A 26,206-nucleotide genomic window follows, 5' to 3' on the forward strand; every position below is an offset into this window, starting at 1 on the left:
TAAATACAAATGGGCTGTAGTTTTGCAAGTACAAAAAATAATCTGTGTATTATTTGGAAACCAAAACAACTAGTTAACAAAAATTTCATTATTTTCTCTGCATTATCATATGCAATTCCACCAATGTTGCCATTGTGACATTAAACATCTTCCACTTTCGCCTCAAATAATATCCAATTATGACTGGATACCTGGTAACTGTAATAACTGGATACGATTTTGACCAAATCATCTTCATTCTGCACTATACATTGCCTTAATTTTTAAATGCATTTTAAATTACCCAGAAAATATCGGAGCGACACCAAAGTATTATTAATACGAGGTGTGTTCAAAAAGTAACAAAAATATTTTTTCGTTGTTGTATTGGTAAACATGTCTGAAAAGTATCTGTATATTTTTGGCTATATTGGATGTTTAGTCTGCGGTCAGCTGTCAAAAGGATAACACGTATTTTGGCACAATCGGCGATTTTTATGATAAATAAATGGATAAATAATGGATCAGAGAATTTATTTTAAATTTTGCTCTAAGAATGGAATAAAGTGTAGCAATGTTTTAAAAATGTTAAATGTTGCTTTTGGTGAGTCTGCTATGAGTAAAGCAAGGTTTATGAGTGGTAAAAGTGTTTCCAAGATGTTGAAGATGACAAGCACCCCGGACGCCCCCAGCACATCAACAACTGATGAAAACATGGAAAAAGTGAAAGAAATGATTATCAATGATCACCGAATCACAACCAGAGAAGTCGCTGATGATGTTGAGATAACAACTGGCTGTTTGCGTGAAGCAATCTGAAAAAACACCTGGATTTGTGGCAAAACAATTCATGGCTTCTGCACCACAATAATGCACTTGCTCAAACTTCATTGCTTGTTCGTCAATTTTTAACCAAAAACAACAATGTAATGATACCCCAGCTGCCATATTCGCCAGACATGTGACAACTTTTGACAAATTATCGCATAAACACTAGTACTTATCATATGAAAAAAATTGAATAAAAGAGAAGCATTTTATTTAAAAAATGTATATTGTTTTATCTTTTAAAATACAACAATAAAAAAATATATATTACTGATGAAAATTCATAACTTTTATAGATAAATGACCACTTAAAAAAAAAATTTAAAGTTTGTTCATTGCCATATTTGATACTATGCCTATTCTTAAAGTTCATCTTTTTATTCACTTACTACATTCAAATAAGAGCTATAATAAATAGTTATTGAAATAAATTAGAAGACAAGATTATGCACAAAAACTGATTACAAATAATGAACAATTTTTTTAGACTTCAATTATGTAGAATACTATATAAAGTCAATGTCAACTTCAAAGTTGATAGGAAAAATGATAAGCAGAGTTCAATGTTGATAGCAGAGTTTTAAAAGTGAAATGATAAAATGGAGCACAACATGGAAGCAGCAACAATGCTGATGCTCAACATCACAGAAAGAAATGCAGAAATGCACTTATAATTGAAAATGGCGTAATTACAGATAAATTAAGTTGTATGTACAATTAGACTATAAATCATTCAGATAGCACGATAGTCAAAACCATTCTTTTTATGGTTTATGTTTCAAAAACTTATTATAAACTAATCACCTCCCAGTGTTTATTGGAATACTTTTTAATATTGTTTGAATATCTTAAAATGATTTTTATCTATGTGTTTATAAAATAAGATCTTAGAACATTAGAAAGAATAAAGTGAAAATGAAATACTTATTAAAAATTTACATTAATGGTTGTCAGCCTATATGAAACTTACCAAGATGAGGGTTAAGAACTTTTTTCACAGGTTCACCACGTTTGGAATTAGAAATGATATTACTAAGCTCTTCTATAGTAGGAACTGCACGATTTCTAGCTCTTTCAATAGGATATCTTTCTCTCACAGCAAATCTGGATTACAAATAAAGATTAACTAATCACAATGCAGTAACAATAATAGAAGAAAATTTAGATTAATAAATTTAATTATTTTATTTCCATCACTAATGCTTGTTGCATACCTCATGGCAACATGATCAACGAAAGGATAGCCTGCAGCCTAACAAGGTGACAGTTGATGTTACACACAACAGGTCTGGTATAGTCAGAAAGCAAGGAATGATTGCAATGTTACAATTAGGAGGAATTGGATGACACACGAGATGATGTTTGTTGAGCTCTACAGTTGGTAGGACTAAGCCTGCGCATCTAGTATGCTTGGGTGGGGGTCATTAGGAATGGGGAGAGCTGGCCATTCCACACTCCCAACCAATTCATCCGTAACGGTCGCAATGTTGGGACAACAGATGCACCCCTCCACTGCATAACGCATAATTATAAAATTTCTTGCTCATGAAGGAGTTCAAGTGACAGAAATTTTCCAGAAATTGAATGCACAGTTAGAGGAACAAACTCTGTCAAGGAATTATGTGTTTGCCTGGCATAAAGAGTTCAAGGAAGGACAAGAACAACTGGAAAATCAGGAACATGATCACCGTCCTCAGACCAGCATTACAGACGAAAACATTCGTGCGATTTAAGACATTCTTGAAGACGATCAATGGGTGAGAGTATCTGAAATTGTAGAACAGGTCAAAATAAGTTATGGGAGCTGTCAAGCGATTATCACAAATGATCTATAGTTCCATAAAGTGAGTGCCAGAAGGGTCCTTCACTTTTTGACCGCAGATCAGAAGTTGAGATTTTTGGAGGTCTGTCAGAGGCTTACAGCAAGGTTTGCAAAAGAAGGTGATGCATTTTTGAGTCGGATCGTCACCTACGATGAAATGTGGGTGCACCACTACACTACCCAGTCGAAACAAGCCAGCAAGGAGTGAGGAAAAAAAGGGAGTCAGCCCCAGTGAAAGCCGACTTGACTGTAAACTGGCAAGTTTTTTCACCATTTTTTTTCGACTGACGAGGCATTATGCTCATTGATTTTTTGCAGGAGCGACGCACAATCAATGCTGCTTACTACTGCAAGCTGTTGAATGAGGTGAGGGCTGCATATCGCCGCAAAAGATGAGACCAATCAATTCAAGAGGCCATCCTCCTCCACAACAACACCAGGCCTCGTACTGCAGCTCTAACGGTCTCAAAACTAGAAGAAATACACTGGACTGAACTTGAAATCCTTTCTATAGCCTGGACCTATCGCCCTGCGATTTTCATTGGTTTGGATTGCTTAAAGAAGGTGTAGGAGGACAACGATTTGAAGATGACAAGGGCATAGAAGGATTCATGTGCAACTGGCTCCTAACGCAACCAGCTTCATTCTACAATACTGCGATAAAAAAACCTTCCTTCTCACTGGGAAAAATGTATTTCTAAAGCAGGAAAATACGTAGAAAAATAAATTATATTTACCTTTTATATTTCAATAAATACATTTTTTTAAAAATAAAATCCCATTTAATTTGATTTACCCTCATAACTGCATGGGCAGCTCAGAATGGTGCACATTTTGTATATTATTTTTATACATCATTTAGTATATATAATGCGTTTAATATACAAAGTTGTTAATATTTCACAATATTTATACATGCAGTACCTTTCTACATATGTGTATAGGGATTATTGCATTAGATTGTTGTAACTTCAAAGCAGTAACAAACATACAAAACATTAACATACATAATAGTTTATTAACTACTATGATTAACTAACTTATCAATTATCTTAAAAGTTGTATATTTTTTTAAAAATTATTTTTTATCAGTAAAACAATATAAGTAAAGCAATGATAATTACTTTACTTATATTGTATAGTATTTATGTCGTTAATATTTTATATGTTACATATAAAATATGTTAAAATAAATATAACATATGTTATATGTTATGTAAAGTTACAACAATCTAATGAAATCATCCCTAAACTCATACGTAGAAAAGAACCACATCTACGTCTAAGTGTTGTGAAATATTAACAACTTATGTATTAAACTCATTATACATACTAAATAATGTATAAAAATAATATATAAAATGTGCCCCATTCTGAGCTCCCCATGCAGTTATATACAGCAGATGAATAATGAACATCATCTCATATGTCACTACTTTAAGTGCATAAAGTTAATTACATTAACAGAGAGTAAACAGCAGCTTAATTTATTAAAAAAACTCATTATTCTTAGTCCAAAACACCATGCTGAACATTACCATTACTATTTTTTATTGTTATCACAATTATTATTTTTTCAACTTATGTCTAAAACTTGATCTGTTATAATTAGAATGCAAATTGTAGTATAGATTTTGCTTAAATATAATCTAGTTGATTTTTCACGCAGACAGTTCTGTTTTGTTAAAACAAAGCAGGGTTTAAAATATAAATAAAATTTGTCAAATAACGGTTTCAACTTCAAAAAAATTATTTTTTGGTATGGATCTCACAAGCTCCCTGGGAACTCAAACATTTTTAGGAGAATTTGCTCTATACATATAAATTTATTTACATTTATGTTGAGCATTCATTTAAAAGCTACTATATACTGCTTTTGAAATTAACTATATATATATATATATATATATATATATATAAAAAACATTAAGTAGCCATCATGTTGGTTAGAGTTGTTTCCACTAACAATCTTAAAGTTGCTCTCTCATAGAATTCCCTTCAGGCTTAGTGCAATAGTTTCATATTGAAAAACAGATTGTTTCAAAATAGGAACATGAGCTGATTTTTATGTTAAACTGTGTAAAAATTATTTAAGCGTTCTCATTCTTTATCTACACCCTTATTTTAAATATAAGTTTAATAATCTAAATAATATATTATTTCAATAGTCTAATCATTACCTTAAAATTCTACTGGTTCATTAATTTATTTATTTAGGCCATATACAAAATAATACATAATCAGCGTGAATAACCCTGATTACCGCAGACCTAAAAGATCTGTATGCAGGGAAAATACAAACTTACAGAAATATAAACTAATATATATATATATTTGTGCTTTATAACTGAACTACTTTAATTTAATTAATTAAATATTTTTTATTAAACCTCTTGATTAACTCTTTCTTATTCTTTTTATATTCAAATCCTTAAATTTCCACAATAGCAAATTAAAAATTTTAGTACAAGTACATTCAAAATTCCTTTGTACAGCCTCTTTATAATATTTTGGTAACATTATATATTTTTATAAATTATTATTTATTACATTCACGAGCAGAAAGTTTTTGCCTTGACACACAGAAATGGCACAAGTATGACCCCACCAAATAACTATGATATTTATCAAGTATACTTTAGATGGTGTTGTGCTGCAAAATTTTAGTCACGCGAGTTTAGTAGCTTGTTTGTGGCTAAAGAGGAAATCAAACAAGTTTTGACATTTTCTGAAAATTGGATAAAACTGAAGTTCAAGTAGTTAATTAATCTTTAAAAATAGTATTTATGTCGTTAATATTTTATATGTTACATATAAAATATGTTAAAATAAATATAACATATGTTATATGTTATGTAAAGTTACAACAATCTAATGAAATAATCCCTAAACACATACGTAGAAAAGAACCACATCTACGTCTAAGTGAACACACATATCTCAGGTTGTTGCTGCTAAACTCCATGTCCTATGCTTTGAAGTGCTTTCATATGTGCTGTACTTGGTTCCCAGTGATTACTTCCTGTTTCTGAACCTGAAGCAATGGTTCACTGGATGAAGATACACTTCAAATGACGAGGTGAAAGCTGGAAAATTGCTTATTTTGCAGAGTTCAACAAAACGTCTATACTGGGGTATTAAAATGTTGGAAAGATGGTCTAAATTTATCAAATTGCTAGGTTCAAATCATTGAAAAAGTTTTGGATGCTTTCTAAAAAATCTTGTTTTCTTTGTCAGGCAAAGAACTTTCTGCATGACTTTTGTTTGTTTTTAAATGTTTCTGAAAGCATAATTCTTTCCCTTCGTTTTCAACAGTAAAAAAGTGAGTTGCTGAAATTAAATATGGAAATACATTCATTCAAGATGATGAACATAGGGATACCACAAGACCATATGAAATGATCACTGACTGACGACACATGCTTACTTACATTGCAAACATCTTGAATGACTGCATTCACTACATTATATATATATATTAACATATTTTACCATATTTATTAACAGTCAACAAAAAACAAATTTGACTGAACACTTCTCAATTTAGCTGCATTCGGTTGAGTTTCTTAAACATCTTATTACATTAGATGAAACACAGATTCACCCTTACATGCCAGCGACCAAACAATAGGTGGAAGCAAGTGAAAGTGCACCAAAGAAAGTAGAGTTTGAAAAAACTAAAAACAGTTTCCATCTGCAGGAAAGTAATGGCTATAGTTTTCTGGTATTTCCATGTTTGTAGTGCTCATATATTACCAAGATCATGATCACAGAATATTATGATTCACTTCTGGACTGGTTGAAAGGTGCTATTTAGGCTAAATTTTCACATCTGGCCAAAAAGAGAGAGTTCTTCTTCCATACATAAAACATAAAAATGTGCCTACACACAGATCTCAGGTTGTTGCTGCTAAACTCCATGTCCTATGCTTTGAAGTGCTTTCATATGTGCTGTACTTGGTTCCCAGTGATTACTTCCTCTTTCTGAACCTGAAGAAATGGTTCACTGGATGAAGATACACTTCAAATGACGAGGTGAAAGCTCAAAAATTGCTTATTTTGCAGAGTTCAACAAAACGTCTATACTGAGGGTATTAAAATGTTGGAAAGATGGTCTAAATTCATCAAATTGCTAGGTTCAAATCATTGAAAAAGTTTTGAATGATTTCTAAAAAATCTTGTTTTCTTTGTCAGGCAAAGAACTGTCTGCATGACTTTTGTATGTTTTTAAATGTTTCTGAAAGCATAAATAAAAATTTCTGTTTGTCATTCCTACGTACATTTTTTACAATTTTGCTATCTGCATTCCATTTTATAAGCTGCATCAAAATAAATATTAAGGTAACTTTTTCAATTACTTAAATTCATTCTAAAATATTTGTTTGTGTTAATATTACAATTTAATGGACTCTAGAAATTATTTTTTCTCTTTTAATATAGAAAATTTATTTATTTATTTTTTTACTATGTTTACATTACCATTTGTTAATCGGTTTATTAATGACCTTTATAATGTAACCATATTTTGTTTTTTGGTAGTGTGGGTATTATAGATTTAGTTTTACTTGTTTAATGGTAATATATTTGGCTTTTTAAATAACAGCATAAAAAAAGGTAAAAATAAATTAAAAATGGGTGTATGTGTTAGATCACCAAAATCACTCTCACTATCACATACTACTTGAGGGATAAATCTTGAACCAAGATTAAATGTAACAATAGTTATGAATGCTATTAGACTCTATTTTAGTTCGTAGTCAATAAGTGAAGATCACACTATCATCACTGATGGCCATTTCACAAAGAACTTGGATCATCCATAAACTTTACAAGCATTTTGGTCAAGTGCAATATTCTCATTAGTGGTAGGTTGTAAATATATCTAAATATGTATAATACATGAATAGTGGATCAGCTGATTCTTTCTTACACATATAACCACGAACATCAATTAAAACCAGCCATGGAATCACAAAGTGTAGGTAGACTTTTCAGATATAATAACTGATTTAATGCAAATTTCTTTGAAATTTATCAAAACAAATTATTTTTAATAGAGAAAAATTGAGAAACAATAAAAAGGAATGAAAAGAGTTTTTAGGCTAGAGAAGAAAATTTTAAATCAAGAGAATTTTGTAAATAAAATAATAGTTGCGACAATAGATGTTGTTTTGAAATGATATATTTAAATGAATTGAATGGTAACTCCTAGACATACTGTGCAGCAAACCAAATATAGCACAGGCCATTGAAAGTTAGAGGGTTTGTGATGCTGACAGTGACGCCATTGTAACTGATGACTTTGGTCATTTGTTCTCGCAGCGATCCAGGATATGTCTGGCTAGAAACATCAACAATCAATAATGATGTTGTACAGCTGTTGTATCTCACTCAGGCTGTCCATTTGATGCATTCAAGAATTGCTTGGACAGTTTTCTAAAAATTGGAAAACAGTTGGCAAAACGGTCTTGGAAGGAGGTGATTTTAATGCCAAGAACCTGTTGTAGGGCAGAATGTTGAGCAACTGCCACAGACGAGATGGCAGCCCAGTATGACTGCCATCCTCTATGACGAGATGGCTGAGGCGAGATTCACCTACCTTAATAAGATGACACCTCGACTTTCAACAGGAACGTGTTTCCCTCCCATATCTACATAAGTTTTTTAAAATCCTTTGGACCATTTGTTGACCATGAGAAGAAAGTCCTGAAAAATGAAATGCATTCAGATCACAAACGCAATATTGTGCACTGTCAGTCCTTCAGTAAGTGGGGCAGAAGATCCTTTGTCCAGTAATCAGTTTTGGTTTTATCTCAAATCAAATTCCAGCATGCTTCGGCGATATGATCTCACAGACCTTGAAAATCTCTCAGGCATCATAGCTGATGCCTTTAAAGAGACCCAACTATACAGTCAGGTAGGTTCCTATTGGAAGCAGGACTATTGGTGGACTGTCGAGGTCAATAGGCTGATGAGCCAGTATGAATGCTAGACAAAAACTATAGAGGGCCAATAGAAGGGATAATATGGAACTCTGTACCTATTGGCAAGATGAACTAAGGGCAAGGCAGGATCTGAAATATGAGATCTCCAGGTCCAAAAGGTAGAAGTGGAGGAAATTCTGTGATGCCATTGACGAGGATATTTGGGGAGGTGGTTACAAAACTGTAACCAAAAGGTCATAGGCCATCCTATCCAAGACAGGGCGGGTAAACAAGTTATGCAGAGGTCCTTTCATCTGTGCAGCAACATGAACTGTGAGAAAATAGCTGCTGTTAATATCCCTCTCACCAGCAAAGAAGAACTCATGATGGCTAGTAGTAATAATCATAGGAAAGCCATGAGAGGCCTGTAAAACTCATTCAGTAGTGTGTGATTAATGCTTCCAATCATGTCACTACCCAGGAATGGATTCCAGAGTCTTGGATGTCAGCTCGACTTCTATTCCTTAGGAAAGGGTGGAAGAGGGCCGGCCACCCTTGGTGGTCACTACCATCTTGCAACAATGGTAGAGACCTAACATCCTTTCAGCCGTTCTGCTTGCTCAATCACTTTAATAAGCTTTTCAGAGGGTGCTGATTAATAGGCTGAACCAGGATTAGGCTAGGATAGGCTGAACCATGGATGGTCTAAATGACCTCCAGTTCACCTTCCATAAGGACAGGTCAATCACAGATGCGATTTTCAGAGTGATGACCACCGTCCAGGAGGGCAGATCAGGCTCAACGCATACGCGTTTGATTACGACTGTCATCCTGTTTGATGTAAAATATCCTTTTAACAATGTACATGGGGCAATATTTTTGGTGCACTGTAAAGATGCCAATCCATAACTAAGAGGATTATCAAGTATTACCTGTTACCTCTCTGAAATCTGTTTTGTGATAAAAGTGTTCTATTCTTTAGTAAGAATTGTTCTGTTTTGTTAAGTGCAAGAAACTGTTTTATGTGTGCATTGTGAAGAGGGGACAAGGTCTCATTATTCATTATAACAGTATAAGCTAATATCTTTTTGAAAACAGTAGATGTAAATAATTCTTTTATAAATTTTATTATTGATTTTATAATGTAATTTAATTATCATAACCACTTCTAAATTTTTTATTAATTTTCATTTACATTAGCTTCTAAATTTTGTAATAGAATTTAAATTATTATGTACAACATGTAATCTAATTATTTTGTAAATAGTAAGATATTAAAGAATAAGTAAATTGTATATTTGTAAGATTTTAATGTGTGTAACCCTTAATATCCTTTGTTGAACCAAGAACAAGTGACAATATTTTACGTTTAAAATAAATGTTCTAATAATAACTTATTAATGTACTACATAAAATTTTGAAGATAAAGAAAAAATATCTTAATTATAAAAAAACATAAATTATAAAAATTAAATCATAAATAAACAACGTAACTTAAAAACTTAATACCTGACTTCTTCTCCTTCGGTATGTGGTCGCAATATATTCAGTATAGTTAATTGATAATCAGTTAACACAATGTTACCACGATCATACAATTCTAATATAATATGATATGCTGCTTCATCTGTACCAAATTGCAAATCCACAACTCTATCCATAGCTATTTGTTTTAATACTTCCAATCGTTTATTCCGTAAATGTTTTCGCATCTTTAAAACAAATAAACATCATTTAAATAAAACAGTAGATTTATTTTCATTTAATGTCATATGAAATTATGTACTTTTCCTTATTATTACTAGTAATTTAGAAATATCAAATTAAAATTAAACTAAATTTATTTAAACACTATTTATTTTTTTCACATGTACCTTTCATAGTTTTTTCTATTCAGACATGAGAGGGATTTAACAAGAATGTTACAACTGGAAGACTTTTCTGAAACCAATCTATAGTAAAGATCATCCGACAATAAAATCCTTATCTGCATAAGCACTGTGTTTGAAAAACATGATTCCCCCACTTATTGCTGGATAACTGAGATGAATTAAAATTTTATTATATCAGATCTAAGAACACCTTGTTAAAAATTATTTTACTCTAAATGAATGTGTATTTATAACCAGTTTTATCTTAAAAAGCTACTATTACTACCAGAATTGTGCTAATAACTACAATTCAGCCATGCTCTTACATTATCAATGATGAAAATAGTAGAATGGAGAAACCTGTACTGGAAATAATAAACAAAAATATTTGGGGAAGTAATAAGAGAAAAATTGGGTCTAACTCAGTTTTACAGTACTACTCACACATATATAAGCTGTAGTAACATTACTCAATAATAGCAAACACACTGTTTTGTAATCTGAATAAAGAGATCAATTAAAAAAAAAAAAATTAAGCAGTATTTATTTCTCAATAAAAATAGGTAACAGAGTATTTATCAGACTTATTGAATAACTTCTTATAAAAAACAAATATATTCCATAATAATCATTCTCATGTTATAACTTTTTTTTGGTGAAAATAAAATGTCATGACAGCTGTTCTCCAAATTGGAAACGTTTTTCTGCTTATGGAAAAACAACAACCTAGCCTCCACATGGTGCTATTGGATAGGTTTCGACTTTGTATAAACTGAACTGAAGTGAAAACCTCTAAAGAATGCAATCTTTAGTCGTAATGAAGTAAATTCAAAGGAAGGTATTCCACACTAAACATTTCAACTTTCTAAAGATAAAGATGGAAAAAACTAACAGAGCTACCCAAGGGAGTTTTAATCTCTCAAAGGAAAAATACCTGCTATGGATTCTGGGGAGAAGGATACAACAACTCTAAGTCAAATTGGAGTGGTTTGGAACCTCAAAATTAAGATCCAAACAAAAATATTTTTTTAGGAATACTAAATGTAAATTCAATGTTAAAAGTGGGAATATTTAAAGAACTAAAAAAACTTTTAAATCACTTTAAAACTGACATCTGTTTTTCAATAGAAACAAGATTTACAGACGAAAACCCTTTGGATTATGGGAATTTTAAAACTCAAGGAAAACCAGACACTTATATAATGCAAAAATACTCCAATTTTAGGAACAGCCTTTGCAATAAATAAAAAATATGAGAATACCATAATCAGTTTTATCTTCTCAATAGATCCTCTACTCTAACACTGAAAATTAAAAATAAATACTACAACATAATTAACTTCCATGCTCCAATTAACTAAGACAACGTTAAAAATTAAGAAAAAATGAAAAAAGTTTGGAATAAATAAAAAAACATAATTATAAGACTAAATAAAACACACATTAAAATACTGGGAGATTTTAATGCTCGAAAGAGAAAAAAATTGGGAAACAGCTGTAAGATTCTCTGTACACAAGAATACTAATGAAAATGGGGAAAGACTAATAGAAATATTTAAAAAACAAGGCCTGGAAATAATGATAACCAGATTAAAAAAAATATCCAAAAAATCTAACAATTTGAAAATTGCCAAATTACATACTAGGGAAATTTCAGTAGATCATTTGGGGATCTCTTCGAAACAGTTAACAGAAATCCAAAGCATTAAAGTAAGAAAAGAGATTTTGACTCATATCACTACTTTTCCCAAATTGAAATTAAATTCTTTCATAATTTTAAAAGAAAAGCTATAAAACTACTAATTAAATATGACATTCAGAAGTTAAAATTCAATGAAACAGAGAAGGAACTTATTGAATAGTTTGAAAAACTCAAGGCTGAAGACTGGAATGAAATAACATAACAAATACAAGAGAAAACCTTTTAAAAGGTTAGCCAAATAAAAAAAAATAAACATGCGTGGTGGAATGAAAATTGTGAAAAGGTTCTGGAAAACAGAAATACCCTCTGGGAAAGTGAAGATCGACTCCAAATGATGAAAATCAAATAAACTTTAAAAACTTCCAGAAATTAACCTCCAAAACCTTTAGACAAACAAAAAAAAATTTGAAAAAGAACAGGTGAATCAACTGGAAATGGACTTCGTGAAAAATAGCAGTATAAATTTTTACCAAACATTTAAAATTAAATTAAAGGTTACCAACTGAACAACACACATTTTAAAAATTAAAATGGTAAACTACAAATAAACAACCAAGAAAACAGTTGTAAAGAACTTTGAGAACCTATTAAATTCTTCAGAACCCAAAGAACTAATTACGAAAAACCTAACCAAGTAATAGAAAACTCACTACCTCCAAATGAAAATCAAATCAAAGAAATAATGCAATTAAAAAACAATAAACCTCTTGGAGAATTTAATGAAACAGAAATTTTAAAAATCAACTCCCCCAAGTTAATAAACAAAATTAAAACTGTCTCTGAATAAATATGACTAACAGAATAAATCCCACAGGAATGGAAGAATGCAATAATAATACACCTGCTTCACAAAAAAGGAAGTAAAACAGACCCAAACAACTACACAGGAATATCACTTTTACCAGTTCCTTACAAAATTTTAAGTAAAGCACTATAAAACAGAATAATCAACACAGTTGAGTTCCTGCACCGAACAAATTCTAAATTTAAAAACTATTATAAATTATAGTAATAAAAATGGTAAAAAATATGTAGCAGTTTCTGTAGATTTTAAAATAGCCTACAATTCCATACACTGCAAATCAATATTTAAAGTTTTTTAAAAGTCAATAATTAAACAAACAATAATAAACATTAAATTTGCGTGGAGAATTGTGACAAGCATTTGAGATAAAAACAGGCATAAGGCAGGGTGATGGAATCTCTCCAATTCTATTCAACATTGTCATAGAAAAAGTAATCAGAGAATTGAATAAAGAACTGGTTAAACATAGAATCTCAGAATCTGTATATTTAGGAATGTGAAAAATAAATTAGCAATTAATCATTTAGCCTTTACAGATTATGAAAAAACAAAAAAAACAGCTGAAAAAATGATAAGAACGGTGTAGAAGCAATATCTTCGAAAAAGAACAAAAAATACAGAAAGTAGGCAAATTCTTGAGAAGATATCTTGAGAAGATAATAACATCAACTATACTCAAAAAAGAAGGAATTAAAAGTAGGATTCGTAAAATAGAAGCAGCTTATAGAATGGCAGCGGCTATTTACAATAAGAAATTCTTAAGCTACAAAGTTACACTAGGACAATATAAAACGGTAATTTTCCCAGAATCCTTACATGCAAGTGAGTGTTTAGGAAAGTTTAATGTAAGAAATCTTTTAAAAGAAGAAAGAAGAATCTTAAAAGAAAGATTTTTGGACCCAAAAAAAAAGAGGAAGGTTAGAGGCTAAAGTCTCACTATTATGAAAGAAATTTACCAAGAAATAAAAGATTTAGAAACAGAAATGTGGAAAAGAAAAATGACACTTTTTGGCCATATTTATAGAATGAGTGAAAACAGACTTACAAAACAACTATTTAACTTTTACAAAGATAAGTAAAACAAAAATAAGGTTGCATTAGGGAGTAAACCTTGAACTGGGAAAACTAAATAAAAATTAGAAAAAAATAAAGACATAAAACAGATACTTGAAAAAATTCAGAATTTGGAACTAGGTGAAAAGGAATACCTAAGAACAGCTCCAGAAATTTACAGAACTAAAACAAGCACTCTTAAAAAGAGAACTGGAAACAACTGAAAGATGAAGGAAGAAAGGAAATGCAATGAGATCTAAAAAGGTCTAATTGAAAAAGAAGCAAAAGATGTCATATGTCATTTAATATTTGAAGATTTTTTCTGGCTTTTACATGAATGTTGTTACAATGTAAAAAAAGTGTATAAATCTGCCTTTAATAAGCTTTTAAATTCTGGTTAGACTTGGCAGTTTTCATAGCTACAAATTTAATTTTTCATCAATTATAGAAAGAAAGTAACTATAACCAAGTGTATGTCAAATTACTCATAGTGTTTAAATAAAAAACTAATTGTAAAACAAGGAGAGGTATTTTTAAAGCAATTCAAAAATAAGGTACGTTAACAGAAATAAATAAAAAAAAATTAAAAAGGAAATAAAACCAAAACAGCAATGCTAAGGAAGAGAAGAATAGCTGCTAAAAGGTAAAATGCAGTTACTTTTAAGTTAACATTAATGTGGATGTGAAACAGTCAAAATTCAGATATATTAAAAGAAAACCTTCACATGACATAACAAAATGCCAGTGAAAAATTAATCCTGTAGTTTCAGTCCTACAGTTTCTATCAAATCACTGCAATACATCATTATTGTCATAAAATTTTAGATTTTGTAAAAAATTCAATATATAACAGGATTGGTTAGATCAGCAGTTCCCAACATGGGGTCTGCAAGAGAATCAACCACTCTAAAAATAAAAGATAATATTAATAAGAAAAATAATTTATTTAATTTTTTTCAAAATAATATTATTTTAAACTTCAATTTATTATGTTTTCAGTTTGTAAGGATATTTTTAGTTTTATCACAAGGTTTGTAGTCACGTGATAGTATTTAAGATGTCCTCTTTTTTTTTCCTGGTCGCACAATGCGACTTTCATTATCAGTGCCACGAGAGGATATTAATATTTTAAATGAATAAATGCAAAAAAATTATAACTAGTATAAACAGCTGAAACATATACAGAAAATTTAAATAACTGAATGTAAAGAGACAGCCCTAAATTGTAGAAATTGTAGAACTTAGATAACACTACTCCCTAGCATATTTTGGACGTTAGCCTCTAGTTTAAACTTCCAAGCAATGCTGCATAACAGATACAATCCACAAGGATGTGGAGCACTGTTAGTTGGAAGTCGCAGTGAGCACAAACAGGTGCATCTGTTTGAGTTATCATCAGATATCCATATGTGAGCCTAGTGTGCCTTATTCACAAACAGCAAATAATAATCTCCCCTCGACGGTTATTTCTGCATGAGGAGCTCCACAGTGTTCTTAACTGGATGAAGTTTATTGTTGATTGTAGCATTCCAATCACTTTGCCACTCATAATGAACCACTCTCTTCAGAAAACAGACAAGATCATTCAAAACAATGCGATTGGTGAAAGTTAACAAGCCTCTTTTGCCACACTATCAGCACACACACAGCCTAAACTCCAATATGGCTAGGAATCCAGCAGAAGCTCATAGTTGTATTATATTGAGTCATCAAAGAAATAACCTACTGAACTCACAGACAATAGGATATCAGGAGTACATGTCACTAATCACCTGTAAGGCACTCATGGAATCTGAGCAGACAAGTACATGCTGGGTAAAATGTTAGACTAATTATATTTAAGACCTTATTAATAGCATACAGCTCCACAACGAAAATACTGATGATACTGGGAAGGCCAAACAGGTATGTTCTGTTGCCAACCACAAAAGAATAACCAACAGAATTAATGTTTGTCTATATAAACTATAGCATCAGGATTCACGCTATTTATAAGATTATACAATTTTTCTCATAATTTAACCGGATTTGTTCTCTTTTTATGATACCGACAAAGAATAAAGCAGTAATTTACTGGAGGCCACAACAGGTGGGGGGGGGGGGGAGGTAATAACATGGAGTAACAGTAAGAAATGGAGGTAATTGTACATTTAGAGCTAAGAAAAGGCACTGAGCTCTGATGCCTAACGAAGCAGTAGATAATGGCCGTTCTTCATATTGATTAACATGCTGGTTGGAGAATACCACATCAAAGGCTGGATGATTCCGTTGCGCTTTAATGCGAGCTACAAACGAACATGTCATTTACTTGAATGATGGACTGCATCAAGCATCTTTAAAGTGGTGGCCTATGCCAAAGAATAAGCCACACAACCGTAGTCTAAACAGGAATGGACAAGAACTTGGTAGAAGCACACCATGCACATATGATCAGCTCCTCAACAAGTTAAAATAGAACTATCAGTATGTCTAACATTTTTAGACATTTTACCTTCAGCTCCTTCAAATATTTACCCACATCAGTGGTTGGTCAAATCACAATCCAAGAAATCTAATCTGCTTCTATGCTTCAACTAGTTCACAGTATAAATACACTTGAGGGTTAACATGATCCCTCAACTGGGAAAAGGAAATACACTTCATTTTTTCCAGAGAAATCATGAATCCAGTCGATTTACACCATGATTCTAAGTTGATTATTGTGTTTTGAAGCAGCCTGTCACCAGTAGCTAACGTTCTTCATGCTACATAAATAGAAAAATCATTTACAAATAAAGAACACATAACAGGTTTTCGCAATCAGTTTGTTACACTATTTATGGCTAAGGCAAACAAAGCAACTCTTAAGACACTTCCCTAAGGTACTCCGTTTTTTAGTGTGATACTTTTAAATACTGTTGTTTCAACTCGAACTCAAAAGGGCAGACTATTGAGGAAACTGCTGATAAATGCAAGGAGATTTCCTTGTATACTCCATTTATGAAGTATATTTAGGATTCTGTTGTTCAATAGCAGAGATCTAAGTTCTGCCTCAGTCAATCAACTGTACTGCCTTGGGAAGAACATGATAGTGGGCCCCAAGGATGAGGATGGGCATTGAAATTAGTAATTATTAGGCAGGATACAGGAATCTCGAAAAACAGACTGGACAGATCATCCTCACTGATATCAGAATTTGTAGGTAGATATAAGTTACAGATATTCATTTTGAATGGCACCATTATCTTCACTGAGACTGCAGGGATGTTTGTCGCTAGCAGAACATGGACAGCTACTACAATTTCCTTCAGGAAAACAGCTACACCTTTGTAACAATTTTCTTCCTTTAGTAGGATTTCAATATCCTCATGGCGAGAAAGGAGACCGCAAACAACCCACTGAATAGTATTTGTAGTCATAAGAAATATTTTTTCCTGTTAGATTACTTATCAAATACTACCCAGTTTTTATTGCTTAAGACTTTAAGGAAATGCTCTGTTTCTTCAGGCAATTCATCCGCCACCATATTCTCAAAGGTATCTTGGGATGGTAATTGGTATTTGGAAGTCTAGGAAGCCGGAGATACTGTACCAGGCGACAATTTTTTTGTAAATTCCTTCAATGGGATCTTAGTTGCTTGCTGTGTTGGTGCAGTGAGGGTTTTATTTGGTAGTGTACCAACCGAAGTGGTATTCGATACACCATTGTCAGTGAAAGAACAACCACTGAAAGAATTTTGTTTGGAACTGCCATATGGTTTCCATGAATACTGCCGATTTAATGAATCACTCCAGCAGAGTGCACATGTATTGGATTAATACAAGTGGGTTTACCCAAGTCCCCAAAGAACACTGTTCAAGACTCACTATGTAGAGCCATCCACCCATCGATACGATAGTTTCCACTTTGGACTACAGTTAAGTTTCATAAGATGTCACAACATCACCGAGTGTAAGTGTAAGAAGAAATAGTATATGATGTTGTTGTGTAAGGGTAAATGTTGTAATTTGTGTAGTGTATGTGTATGGTGTAAAAGATTCAACAGTTCCATGTGTAGTGAGAAGAAAAGCTGCCAAGATAGGGTCATGGGGGACACCAATCCCCTAAAGTCTTAAAGAATAAGACTTCCCGTCAGGGTGTTCTCTTTGTAGTATGGTTGGTTTGAGCTTGCATTAATCATTCTTTCAAAACGTGGTACTTGTGATATAAAGTTAATTTTCCTTTAACAAAAGTATGGATCACTGGTTGAATCAGCTTCATTAAAGCATCTGAACACAGACAACAATTGATGTAGCATTTCAAATTCACAAATATAATTCAAAAAATGTTGTTAAATATTTGAATAGCTACTTGGAATTCAGATTCAGTCTTAAATAAAAATGGAGAAAGAAGCCCCAATGTGTTATTTGCAGTGAAGTTCTAGCAAATGAGTTCATGAAACCTTCAAAACTGCAGCAGCATTTACAAACTAAACATAGCAACTGTGCAAATAAAACACCTGAATATTTTCAAAATATATTTCTACAACTAAACAAATGTAAGAAATCTATGAAGAGTTTTGCATCAAGTTCAAACAACAAAATGGCTGTTTTAGTTTCCTGAGAGGTTATTCTTACAGTAGCTAAAAAGGGGCAGTCACATGCGACAGCAGAAGAGCTAATTCTTCCTGCAATGAAAAGTATTAACTATCATGTGTGGTGATAAATGGACAAAGAAAATGTCTTTAATAATGTTATCAAGTAACACATTACAAAGATAACTGATGAAATGGTGGAAAATGTAAAGAGTGCATTACTTGAACAAGTGTGATCAGGTGAATATTTTGCATTGCAACTGGATGAAAGCACTGACACTTCAGATAACGCATATATATTATGCATTGTGAGTTATGAATATAACAATTATGAAGACACATTATTTTGCAATGCAGCGCCATTACATGCTACCGGTGAGGCTACGTTTGTTGTAAATTTTATCAAAGGCAATGGAATTAACTGTGATAAATGTGTTTGGATGTGTACAGATATCACAAGAACTACGGTAGGAAACTTTAAGTTAAGGGATTTGTGGCACACATTCAATCTATTGTACCATCTGCAAATCAACTCACTATATTATTAATCATGAAGCAATGGCCACACATATTATGCCTATATATGTGAAATTGTTCTTGATGATGAAATGTAAATAATGCATTTCATTAAATATCAGCCTCTTAATTCTCACATCTTCACTGCACTATGTCAAGAAATGGAAAGTGATTATGAACATTTGCTGCTTCATTCAGAAATGCACTGGCTAACACAAGGTAATGTGTTAAGATGGCTGTTTCAAAGTGTTTGAGAAGATGGGAATTTTTCTTCTTGACTCAAAATTTGAATATAAACATTATTTGTGAAACTTTTCTTAGCTTGCTTGTCTTGTCTATTTATTTGACATTTTTAGCTTTCTAAATGCTCTAAATTTTAGTCTTTAGGGTTTGTTTTTTACAGCATTCTTCGTACAGGATAAGAGTAAAGCAATAATAAAAAAATTAAACTTACAGTCACGCCAAGCTGCTGATTAAGAATTCAATTTGTTTTCCTCTCTCAGTGACTTTCTTGCAACAAATGATGATCAGTTCTTATTTGATATCATTAAAAACATAAAAAAAAAGCATCTTGTCTCATTGGCATTGAAATTAACGGAATATTTTCTTTCCTGCAGTGGAAATAATAACTGTATGAAAAATCCCATAATGATTACAGAACATAGCCTTCTCGTCAATGTAGAACAGGAGCTGTTAGAATTATTGAGAAATTCCAATCTGAAAATTGTATTTCCAACTACAACCTTGTTGCAATTTTGGTGTATGCACAATCAATTTACCCAATGTTTCTTGAATTGCATTACAACACTTATTGCCATTTGCATCAACATACTTATACAACTGTACATTTTCTGCCCTAATATTCTTGAAAAACTAGAATAGAAATAAACTTAATGTGGAACCAGACTTGACTTTGAGTTTCTACAATTGAACCACACACTGGAAAACTGGCAGCTGTAAAACAACATCAACCATCCCACTGACAATCTTATGGTAAGCCTGAAAAACCTTTTCACAGTGATGCCATGTAAAATTACGATAATCTTTATATGTTCTCAGATACATTTACAAACTAAAATTGAAATAAAATTTCACTACCACTTATTAAGATGTTTAATTCATTGCATTATCCAGACATTTAATGAGGATATATAAGCTGACCAACTAAATTAGGACAAATTTAGGGGGTCCATCAGAAAACAGTATGGGCTATAAGGGGTTTGTGGTAAGGCAATAAAAAGGTTGGGAAATGCTGGGTTATGATCATCTAAAATTGTGATTTATGTGGTGCAATCAGAAAGTTCTGAAAGTCTATTACAAAAAAAAGTACCTAATTTAAGTTTTGATACAGCAAATTTTAATTTGAATTTTAAGGAAGAGGAAGAAGTCACATGGGGCAAATCCACCCCCATGCTGTTGTTGAATGTAATGAAAATATAATTTTTGGGATTTATAAAGTCACATGGGGTATATCCAATGACTACAGGTGCTGGTATATGGCATAATGCAGCCAAAATTCACATTTTGGATAAATTGTGTAGGTAAGGAGATTAACGTACAGCTTCCAATTGTTCTTACTGCAGTTCAGTTCATTTAAGCCAAATGTCCTACCTCAGTTGAAGAACATTACAATAACTATTCAGCATGGCAGACTGACTTCAGGAATGAATTCATGACCCTCAACCTCTGAATATCGAAGAAAACAATGTACACTACTGAACTTCCTTGTCTTCTTTACCACTTCTTTAAAAGTGAGTGCCACCCTGGTCAGTTCATTGCTTCATAGGCCTGCTGGAAAATTAAAAAGGTCACAATTGTGAACTTCCTTCAGTTTGAAAAAGAACTTGATATCACCTTTCAGCTCTGAGGTTTAAAGTCCATTTACTGAAATCAAAGATGTGCTGAGTATATTGCTCAAAAACATGAATTACACATATCCTGAAGTACAAGGGTCTTGCAGTAATTAGAAACAAATGACTAGAAAAATTACTAATTCAATGACAATGAAACTAATGTAATTTTACCACCTTAATCTCAAATTGCATTTGCCAATAAAAAAATGTAAAAAAGCTCATGTAAATGTAAAAAAGCACAAAATAACTAAAACAAAATTATTTCAACAGTAAAAAAATGATGACATTCTTGTAATGCATTCTTGACCCTCTCACTGTTACCAGACTTGGTGCAATGTAAAAACTCTGTAAGAGAACCAAACAAAAATAAATCTGATGGTAAGAGATCAGAACTGTAGGAAGTGGATATGGCAATACCTCCTGATCCAACTTTTGATAAGTTTCCCATGTCTTTTGAGCAAAATGCAAACAAGCATTATCATGAAGAATTACATCTTCTGTGAGAGAAACAGAATGTTTCCTACTTATTGCAGGTTTAACTTTAATTTGTCACAATAGTACTCACTGTTGATAGTACATTGTTCTTCTAAAGTATTACAATAAATTGGGCCTTTATAACCCCACATCATTATCATCACTTTACTGGCTATGAGTAGGTTCTGCATTTTTCCTGGTGAGTAAACTCAGATGTTTCCCTTCCACACTCTATTTGGATTCCAGCTCAAAATGATGAATCCAAGTTTCATTAAAAATTTAATGTCTTTACATCAAGTGATCTAAAAACCTTTCACTAAAAACTGTTATTTATGTTCTGTAAAAATATGATTTTGAGGTGACTGTTATGGAACCCACATTGAACACATTTTGCCTACCATAGATAATGGAATGGACAATGCCAATACATCCAATACAAATTTTAAACAAATCCCTAATTTTTATGTGTGTCATGGCAAATAAAATTTCTGTGATTTTACACAGCACCAGTCAAAACTTGCATTGGCCTTCCTCTACAATGAAACACAGTGACAATTGTTTTGTAGATTTAAGCTGTTCAAGCTATTTACAGTTAACACACACACACACTTTACCATACTCTTTTAATATCCGTGAGTAAATTTCAACCAGTTCTACATGTTCAGAAAGTAAGAATTTTACCACAGCACACTGTTTTTCCACAACACATTTTTCAATAAAAAAAAAACATCTTGAAGTAAACAAAAGAGGTTATAATAATGAAAGTTCTATTCAAACAGCTAATATTTTCTACGTCAGGATATGCCAACTTGAATGTAAGACAGTTTCAGTTTATTCTATTAAATAGTTTTTACGCTGTTGCCACTTGTTTGTTTAATTATTCAATAACCATTGGGTATACAAGAGTTATTGAATGTTTTTGTTGTAAACAAAAAAAACTGCAATAGCATGTCCTTATGTTCATGCTGAATCATACATATTTTTTGTGAACTAGTTTAAGAATATTTTTTAACGCATCCCATTTATATATACTGCAAACTATTCTCAAGATAGTCATAATCAATTTTCTTTGTTAAAGTGGTTCCTCAGAACATGCTGATAGTGAGAAATTACATCACTAAGTGTATCCACAGAATATTTCTTTCTGTTAATGGGAATAAAAGAATGAAATAAAAAGTAATGTGTAAATTTAAAAAAAGTGGCTATGTTTAAAAAATCTAAATCTATTATATAAATATTACAATAATAATAATAATAATAATAATAATAAATAATACATATAACAGTATGTATTTTATAATAATAAAATTTGTAGCACATTCAGAAATAAAATAAATAAAATGGATAACACAATATTAAAAAAACTTCTAAAAAATTAAAAACAAATGTCAATGAACTATAAAATGAAAAAAAAAACAATAGAAATAATAGCACTATAAATATATTAAGATTTAAATTGAATAATAAATACAAACTTTCATGCTAAATCCAGATGGTGCAACATTTTTTGGCCATTCAAATGCAGTTGTATGGAAGCGACTTCCAGATTCCAATAATAGTACACATTTTTCTTCACTGCGCTGTAACTTTATCAAGTAAGTTTTATGATCTATATCATACACCTGATTTACACGCATCCCAATTAACCTACAAAAAAACAAACATAAGAGTACATTCAGTACAGTGTATTTAATCAAATTTGAAGGTAAGTAAGTAAAAAAGGTCATTAGACAATATTATTAGAACGTATGTCACCTTCTTTCGGCCAAAGTTCATGGTCAAATAAGTATTCCTTATTACATTAATAGCAACAGTAAATAGGTAATATATTATTTAAAAGTAAAAAACAAAAAAAGGTTATTTTTAATATTAAGATGCTTTTCCCTCCTTTTCAAACTCCATTTAAGACAAGTCTAATGTTCAGGTTATTTACTTTTACAGTATAACAAAGTGAAATGAAACTTGAAATTATTTAATAACGATTTATTTTCAAAATTAATGATTCTTTTTCTTATAAAAGATCCTTCAGAAATAATTATCAGCACCTTATAGACAGAATGTCTGACAATACTGTTTGCATGCCAATCACTATAAAGACACAATAATTACCCAGAATCAACTACTCACCACAGTCCTCATACGCAAACAAGATAATCACATGGGCAAAATAATTACTTTCATATTAACAGTTGAAAACAACTCATATATACAGAACAGAAAATAATATATCTATAAAATTACAAATGTGTACATTCAACACACATCCACTGTTTAGTCTTTAAAGTAACTAATCGTTGTATTGAGTTAATTGGTATAAGTATGGTAATAAAGAAAAAAAAAATCAATAAATTTGTCAATAAAAATACAACACATAATGCAACATAAAAACAAAGCCTCAAAACACAAGCCATACTAGAATAAAATTGCTTCACATATAACAATCAACAGGCCTCCCCATAGATTCAGAAACTTCTGTTTTCTGACACAAATATTTTATATTAAACTTAAAAAAAATTATATATTATACTACAATAAATACTGTCAATGATGTCATACTACTTTACAATGGAAATATAGGACAATATGGCACATCCTTTACCAAATTACACACCAAGTTACACATAACTATAAAATATGATTATATCAAGTAATTTACTGTAATATCCTTGATCTCACTAAATCCAAAATAGATTCAATCACAAGAAACAATATATTTCAACATACAGAAACCCACTCTCACTGAAGATATGTATTTTACCTACAGAATATCAGACCCTCCACTACAGCTCTACAACATTTATGTTTTTTACACACATCATAATACCTAATACACACACCTTTGTTAATTAACAACTATGTACAATAAACATTTGTAACATTTTAATATTTAACCATCCACACTTACAGAAAACATTCTTTATAAAATGTAAAAAAAGAAAAAAAAGCATATCTAGTGTCAGCAAATACATATAATGCTAATATACATCAATCAGTTAGATAGAACTACCTACATAATAAGAAAATAAAATTACAATTTTACACAACACATAAAAACCAACATAGTGAACGGGTGAAATCTACATTCTAAATTAGGCAAAAACACATTAAATTAACAAAATATAAATTAAATAAATGTTTTATTACATGTTGAAAATCTAAGAGGATTAGCAAAGGGATTTATGAATCTGTGCTACCAAATATTTCTTTGAAAATATTGCTGACAATTTTCTCTGAAATAGCTTTGTTAGAAAAGTTGCAATTATTTTGACTTACATTAATTTTAAAATTAAGATAAACTTCTCATTCCCTACAGTAACAGAATAACCACATTATAGCAAAAAAATAACATTAAAATTATAGTTCTAGAAATTTAATAAACAATAATAATACTTTCTTCTACTGCACCTTTTAAAAATTTCAAACATATATAACAAAAAAAATAATCTAACATCTGAGCAAATGGACCAGTTCAAATATCTAACAACTTAGCTGATCACCAATCAACTAGCACAGTTTTATTCATCATTGTACTGTATCAGTTGAAAATCATAAAACTACCTTTCTTGAAAAATATTTTTACAATTTTTAAGTATAAGTTTTTAAATTTATTTTTAATGATTAATTTCTTGGTGGTAGTCACCTATACAACAGGATATTTAAAAATACAAAAAAAAAGGCCACAGTATTTTATTTAGTAGCGTAATGAATTAAGTCAATTAAAAATGTTAAGAGAAAATTCTGATTCGTTAAATTCATCATTACCAAACTTGACCTACAAAACCCAGCATAAAATTGGTAAATATAATCAGTTAATTCGAATCCATAAAAACAGTTATTCCAAAAATCAGTACGACATAAACTATAAAAATTATATATCATTATAAAAACTTTACGTCAACGAACGTAACCCATAGTTTACGAAGTCTTACATGACGAAATAAATGCAAACAAAGGAAGAAACTAATATTACACATACCGTTGCAGTTCTGTAATACTACATATTATATCGTAAGTATTAAATCTGGTTTTCATTTTAAAAAACTGATAAGCTCCCAAAATTACATAAAATTCTTCACATAACCTACACTTCAACACGCGAACAATAATTTCATTCGATTGTTTGTTGAGAATCGAAATACGATTACCATTCGATAATCGACAAATTAATATGAGTAAACAATCCAGAGGTTCTTATCATTAATTATGAATTGAACAAAAGTATGAACTGCTACTCCTCTATTGAATAAAATTAGTGTATACTTTTTTCATCAAAGATTAATCCATATATTAATAGGTTAATCTTTTTATTTAAACTAGCTCTCCAGTTATCCCATTAGACGCTCTCAATTTTTGAGAATGCGGGAAGCAGCAACTTAGGTGAATATAGTCTTCTCATAAGTATCTTCCCATACCAGCTAATTTCGAAGACCAGAGTTCTAAGTTTCAAATCCTTGTAAAGACAGTTACTTTTATACGGATTTGAATACTAGATCGTGGAAACCGGTGTTCCGGTTCTGGTGAAATGGTCTTGGTCTTCAGTCAGTTATTGCTGAATCACAAAATCCAGTCATTGCAGTTATCTTCCCTTGTTTACACTCCTTCTTAAAGGAACTAAAGATTGGTTTATTTCTGTTTGAACGTTGCAAATTTTTGACGTTGCTTTAATTATCTTATCGCGTAATTAATAAAAAAACCTTATGAAAGATGTCAAATGTAGTCTAAAAATTGTAAATTGGGAAACGAGAGTACTGAAAAAATTCAATGAGTTTGAACTAACTTTTAAACCACAAAATGTTCAGTTAAAGGTTGGCCACAATATCAGTAATA

The 26,206-nt window shown here is 31.3% G+C and overlaps 1 protein-coding gene across 1 annotated transcript in view; it reads right to left on the reverse strand.

Annotated features, from left to right (window-relative positions):
* The window catches only part of Clbn (Nuclear export mediator factor NEMF homolog Clbn), a 78,240-nt gene extending 52,753 nt beyond the window's left edge, over window positions 1–25,487 (reverse strand). Inside the window, exons 1-4 of the mRNA XM_075367206.1 lie at window positions 25,356–25,487; window positions 22,855–23,026; window positions 10,063–10,265; window positions 1,778–1,911 (exon numbers count right to left, since the gene is read on the reverse strand). Of these exons, the coding sequence (XP_075223321.1) occupies window positions 1,778–1,911; window positions 10,063–10,265; window positions 22,855–23,026; window positions 25,356–25,411 (565 nt within the window). The 5' untranslated portion in view covers window positions 25,412–25,487. The remainder of the gene's footprint in view (window positions 1–1,777; window positions 1,912–10,062; window positions 10,266–22,854; window positions 23,027–25,355) is intronic.
* Window positions 25,488–26,206: the final 719 nt, after the last annotated feature.

Source organism: Lycorma delicatula, chromosome 5 (genome assembly GCF_047948215.1).
Source record: "Lycorma delicatula isolate Av1 chromosome 5, ASM4794821v1, whole genome shotgun sequence".
NCBI classification, from domain to species: domain Eukaryota; kingdom Metazoa; phylum Arthropoda; class Insecta; order Hemiptera; family Fulgoridae; genus Lycorma; species Lycorma delicatula.